The sequence below is a fragment of the Coffea arabica genome, chromosome 10e, assembly GCF_036785885.1.
Source record: "Coffea arabica cultivar ET-39 chromosome 10e, Coffea Arabica ET-39 HiFi, whole genome shotgun sequence".
NCBI lineage: Eukaryota > Viridiplantae > Streptophyta > Magnoliopsida > Gentianales > Rubiaceae > Coffea > Coffea arabica.
In genome coordinates, this window is record NC_092328.1 from 10,819,629 (window position 1) to 10,825,706 (window position 6,078).

The 6,078-nt window shown below is 37.3% G+C and overlaps 1 protein-coding gene across 3 annotated transcripts; it reads right to left on the reverse strand.

The window, feature by feature from the left end:
* Positions 1-2,235: 2,235 nt before the first annotated feature.
* LOC113712151 (protein NRT1/ PTR FAMILY 5.10) lies at positions 2,236-6,078 on the reverse strand. 3 transcript variants are annotated; one of them, XM_072067627.1, is made up of 4 exons: positions 5,912-6,078; positions 5,561-5,778; positions 3,892-4,439; positions 2,236-3,488 (listed from the first exon to the last, which is right to left on the reverse strand). In XM_072067627.1, the coding sequence occupies exons 1-4, from the start codon at positions 6,030-6,032 to the stop codon at positions 2,672-2,674; spliced, it is 1,704 nt and encodes a 567-aa protein (XP_071923728.1). In that variant the 5' UTR covers positions 6,033-6,078; the 3' UTR covers positions 2,236-2,671. The 3 variants fall into 3 exon arrangements, with proteins under 3 accessions (XP_071923728.1, XP_027091245.1, XP_027091246.1); XM_027235444.2 differs by having other exon boundaries at positions 5,882-6,078; XM_027235445.2 differs by having other exon boundaries at positions 3,892-4,300; positions 5,882-6,020.

Consider the following 6,078-nt stretch of genomic DNA (forward strand, 5'->3'; position numbering starts at 1 on the left):
CCATAACAAAGCCACGCGGATAGCAGGAAATTTCCAGCAAAGCCACCACCACTGAATGGCAAAAGACCAAACTGCCCCTCAAGCTCACTCAAATCACGCTATAACCGGCCCATTTTCACTGTAGCTAAGCCAACTGACGCTTTTATAGTATAGTAAAGCTATGTTTTCAGAACCGGACCGGATAGCGACTCGGCCGAGGTCAGGGGTCAGGGGTCAATGGGTTCGACCGGGGGTCGATAGGGGTCGAACCGGATGACGTCATAAATAAAAATTATTTTAAAATTAAAATGTTATATATATAATATCTAATAATATATTGATATTAATAAAGGCATATTCATATATATTTGATGTTTCAAATATATTTAACAAGAAAATACAAAGAAATTAGAACAATCAAGTAGCAATTTATATTATTTAATAAATATTAACAAGTTTAGAATTAAAATTATGAATTTAATTGAAAAATAACATCAAATTTTAGGACAATATTTATAAAGTATCAAATATTTGAGGTATATCAATAAGTTTTAACAATTTAGGGGGTCAAAACATAATATTAAAAAGTTTGAATTTTTTTTTTAAAAAAATACTGTTGAACCGGAAAAACCGGTTTTTTCCCGGTCAAACCCGGTCAAACCCGGTTTTTGACCGGGTTTTAAATTTCCGGTTTTCTAATGTGACTCGGACCGGCTACCTGGCCGGTTCCCGGTTCAACCGGTTCGACCGGCCGGTCCGGTCCGAGTTTGAAAACAGAGTAGTAAAGATGGGTGGGTGAGTTATTCCTGCAGAATGACGAACAAAGCACGTGGCATGTGCTAAACAAATTTTTCCGACTGCATTTGTAAGAACAGAATGCCTGAAGCTAATTATGAAGTGCCAAAACCACTTAATTGTTAGATTTTTTTTATTTTCTTTAAGTAGACAATGAGTGATTGATGCCCAAAACGTAGAAGTTTTGGGTTCTAATCCTCCAATCTTTTTCTCGTTTTTTAAATTTCATCCTTCTCTTACTCAGAAAAAAAGACAGAAAATGAAAGAAATTTAAGAAATGAAGAGAAAAAAGAAAACTTAAATTCAAAACCTCTAATATTTGGAGCTCGATTTTGACTACTAAACTAAAACTTCCTCGACCACCACTTAATTGTTGGATATCTTGCTATAAAGCACAGAATCTAGGCTGGCCATTCGAAGTCTCTAACTTGTTTTACCTACAACATAGACATCCATTAAATCCCTTCTTTTTATTTCTTCTTCTTTCACACAGTTTCCATGCACATTTTTTCTAACACACCTTTCCGAAGCTAACGTCTGGTTCTTCACGGCTTCAACTAAACCATGTTTGTTAACAAATGTTATTGTAGTTAATAAAGATGAGTCACTTTCACACAAAAGATCATATGTTAAATTCTATTGTCATCGATATTTAATCTTTTAGAAACACATCTTGCCTATGACAGTAACTGACTGAAGTCGAAACCATCTAAACTTTTTTTTTATTTTTCACCAAATAACAAAAAAAAAAAAAGAAGAAGAAACACACTAGACCATATTTTCCATCACTAACGGCAGTGATTTTGGTGTCATCATCAAACTTTTAAATTAACCTGGTTTGTAAACCCTCACCACCCACTTACTCTTTTGTCGGACTTCAACTTGGTACGTAAGTCATTGTCTTATAGCAATTGCATCCTTGTTACATGCCAACAAAAAAAATTGACTACTTAGAGTCCCACACTTCGATAGGAGAAATGTCCATAGAATAGGTGGAAACATTATTAATTTTCAAATTTTTCTTTACTATACACTAAGTTAAAACCACTAGACTAACTAATAATCGACGAAATAACCATGGATGTGCCGATTAGTTAATTTAGTGGCTAATTTATGATGAAAAATTGTTTGATGATCAAAAATCAACGTGAGTATTAGTATAATGATCGTTTAGCTTTTTTGCCCCTCCAATTTTTATGAAATACAAAATGCTCGTTGAAAGATAAGTTAAGTAATTAATTTCCTCGGCATGCAAAAGTTTGGGGGGGAGAAAAAAGTAGCATGCCAAAGTCCCACTTCCTATTTCCTTACGTACGTCCCGACAAAGTTAAATTAAAAAGGATCTCATCTTGCTAACTCCAAGTCGCCCATTACGAATGGTAATCTACCCATATTTTGGAGGAACTTGGCACCAAGGCTTCCGTGGTCGACTCACAAAACTTGAGATACCTTTCATGCTGATTGACAAAAAGAAAAATGGAATCTTATATAAACAATTCAATGATATATACAAGTTCAAGCAAAAAGATTCCCCTCAAGGGGAAAGATGAAGTTTGCCCTAAACCATATTTAGAAGTACGCCGCTGTTCAGGTTTCACCATGACCAGTCTCGACTTACCAAAGCATATTGTACCCTCATACAAGTTGGGGATGCAGTGTATGCACCGTATGCACTTTGCTCTCTTTACTGGAGGAAAAAGCTTCTAATTGTCCCTTGCTCGTCGTGACGGGCTGCAGGCTCATCTATTGCTGTCATGATCAGCAGCAGCACAAACAGCTTGAGTTTAGCACAAGCTGCAACACAATTTGCCAGTGCTGTCTTAGAAAAATCTTACAATCTGTACTGTCATCCGCTATCTGTACACCTTTTTGCAAGGTAGACATGGTTAGGGCAACTTCAGGTATTACTTGCTTGATTATAAACATAGGATTTTGCAAAATATGCAAAAGCAGCTAATGCAATAGCACTAAGTCCAGCAAGCAGGAAGTAAAAGTAATCAAGGTGTGCCTTATTTAAGTTGTCAGAGAACCAACTCTCATGTCCATGCCTGCTTGTGGCTTTCTGAAGTACAGAAATGAGAATGCTGCTTAGAAAGCTTCCTATGCCCAAGATACTGAGGTATAGAGCGAAACCTGTACTTTTCAGTCCACTAGGTACTTGATCATAGAAAAATTCTTGCATACCAACTATAGCAAATACTTCAGAAACTCCCAGAAATAAATATTGAGGTGTCAACCAAAACACGCTCATAGGAATCGTAGCCTTTGGTTTATCATCCAATCCATATTCCTGAGCAGTTTGAAGGCGCTTTGTCTCAACTAGAGCAGCTATAACCATAGAAAGAAATGACAGAAATATTCCAGTTCCAATCCGTTGCAGCAATGTTATACCTGAAGGTCTTGTGGTTATAGATCTTGCAATAGGAACCAAAATACGGTCATAGATTGCGATAAACACAACAATAGAAACGCTGATGAAAGATTCTAGTGAAGCAGCTGGTACTTCAAAGCTTGGACCGATAGATCTGTCCATTGTAACTCCTTGCTTGGTAAACAATGTGGATGACTGTGCATATACAATTCCATACACCAAACATGTGGCCCAAATCGGAAATAGCCTCAGAATTGCCTTTGCCTCTTCAACCTCACCAATGCTACAAAGGTTTCTCTCTTCCTCTGAACCATCAGGTACAAGCAGTGCTTTGTTCAGAAACCTATAACGATTCATTAAACAAAAAAAAAATAACTTAAACATTTAAAGGAAGAGAATTTGGTTTCAGATTTCTGATCATAAACATCAACAACGCATGAGGTTTGACAAGCAAGAGGTCAATCAAGCAAGTTCTCACAACTTTTAAATTTCAACTTAAAACACCTTGTCACATTTAAACTGATTCATTATTTTATTAAGTGGAAATTATCTTACCCATGTTGCCATTACTAATCTTTTCAAACCAGGAGAACTTAACAAAATACATTAAGCATATCGAAAAAGTCATTAGAACTCAATAGCACCAAACTTCCAAGAAGCGAAAGATCAAGAAACTTTATCTCATGTAGCAGCATAGGCAAAGAAAAATTCTCGGTATTCAAAAGTAAAGAACAAGAATTTCTCACTGAAATTCTTGAGAACCTTGGTAAGGCAGAAAGCCCTGAGACTCTTCTTGCATTGATGATGCTGAAGAGGTGGTTATCCAATTCCTAGCTGCTTTCAGAAATACACGACCAATGCTCACAAAGGGGCTCATCTCAGCACTGTTCACCTGAAACCTGTAGGTAGTAGTCCCAAGCAAGAACAGGAGTAATGCGAAACACATGATGAAGCAGGGAATTCCAAATCCAAGGCCCCAACTAAGGTTATCTTGAATATAGGTCAAAATCACCAATGCAACAGTGATTGCCCCACAGCTAGCAGAAAACAACCAGTTGAAAAACGAACTTTTAGCTTTGCTCTCTTTGGGATCTCGTCCATCAAATTGGTCAGCTCCAAAAGCTTGTACACAAGGCTTATGCCCTCCTTGGGCTACTGCTATTAGATACAATGCAAAAATGAAGAAGATAACTTGGAACTCAGAAGGAGAACATGTCGTAACTTTTGCTGCATTTTGACACTCAGATAACTTGACAGAGGTAAAAACTGTTGAAAGAGTCAAGAAGCCAAGCCCCTGTTATTCACAGCAATGCAAGGCTTAACAAATTGTAATAATAATGTAAGCTTTTTGTTGCAGGATTATTGACCACTTTAGTTGTCTAAGTAAAAATTCTGGAACCAGGATGTAAGTTCTCTCCTGAACTATTATCTACTTCCTTTAGTAATAATTAACCACTCAATCTAATCTCATTCTCATAATTTAAACATAGCTAGGTCTCACTGTTGTGAAACATAAACTATTGTACTACCAGATGCAGAGGATTATTGTATCCAAAATATATTAAATTTTTAACAGCAACTAAAAGAACTATAGACGAGCTAAAGCAAAGCAGTAGTAATCTATAATGATTTCTTTGTTCTTTTAAGCTTCTTTCTGGTATAATGATAGCTTCTTAGAACAAAGAGTAACTGATCCAGTGTTCCTATTTACTACCAACATGTTTATATTCTTTTGTGACAGCTTTCCCCATAAACATCGGAGGAAAGCTTAGGCATAAACTCACGCACCATCTCTTTTTAGAGATTTGACTTTGATCTTAATCCACAAATTAGTGGTCATCAAGAATACCAGCTAATTTCTCGTATAGTTGCCGTATTTTGCTCAAGGAGCAAAACAAGATACAAAAGGGAAAAAAGAATGAAAACAAAGCAACAAGTATTAGATGGAGGATTCCTTAAATTCCACAAGAATAATCACAATTTCATTTTCTTTTCAGCCCTAACACTGAGCTCATGATATGAACTACATAGCAAGTTCATCGATGATCGAATCAAGCTTGACCTGTGGCTAGTTAACTAACTAATCGCACGGAGCTAGGATGAGATTTAGCATTGATCAACTTGTCTAGCTCAACTCATGATATCAAAACCTTAACAAAGCTTGTCCTTTTTCATGGACGCATCTTGCCACCTTAATTTAGTATAACTTTTTCCTTTGTAAATCATTATTCAACGCCTACTTGTCACTTTTCGGGCGTCTTCTAGATGGAGCTTCATTCACATATGGATAATATCAAATTATCAACAGACTAGTAACTAGTAAACAAAGACACATCCTTAATTTAACTCAATTACAACTCTAGTATCGAAGTAGTACCGAAGGTAAAGCACAAAGTACAAGTAGTAATTACTGACCAGGATATAGAGCAAGGAAGAGATTAAAATGGTGCGATATCGACCGAGAAATGAGTCGGCCACAAAAGCACCCAAGAGCGGCAACATCTGCGCCGTGCCGGACCAAGCATTCACGTTCTCCGCCGCCGTAGCTGTGGACTGGCCGAGTGGCCCCGTCAAGTAACTGATCAAATTCACGCTTATTCCATAATAAACAAACCTCTCTGCCATCTCCACACCTTCAATAAAGACAACAAATCAAATTTGGGTGATTGATTTTTATTTTGCTTCAAATTTTACTAGCTCTGAATTTGAAAGTATAAGATAGTTTTGGCTTCCTACATATGATGAAAGATGCCGATTTCCAACGACCTGATTTGGACCGCTTGACAGGGCGGCCTTTATAGTCGACGTTTCCATCCACGACGTCGTCCAGTAACGGAGTTTCAATGGCGTCGGAAATGTTGGCCTCCGTGGCGGGAGATCCAGCCATGTTCCTGGCAACGTCACTTGCCGGTTACGTGGAAGAGAAATTTTTT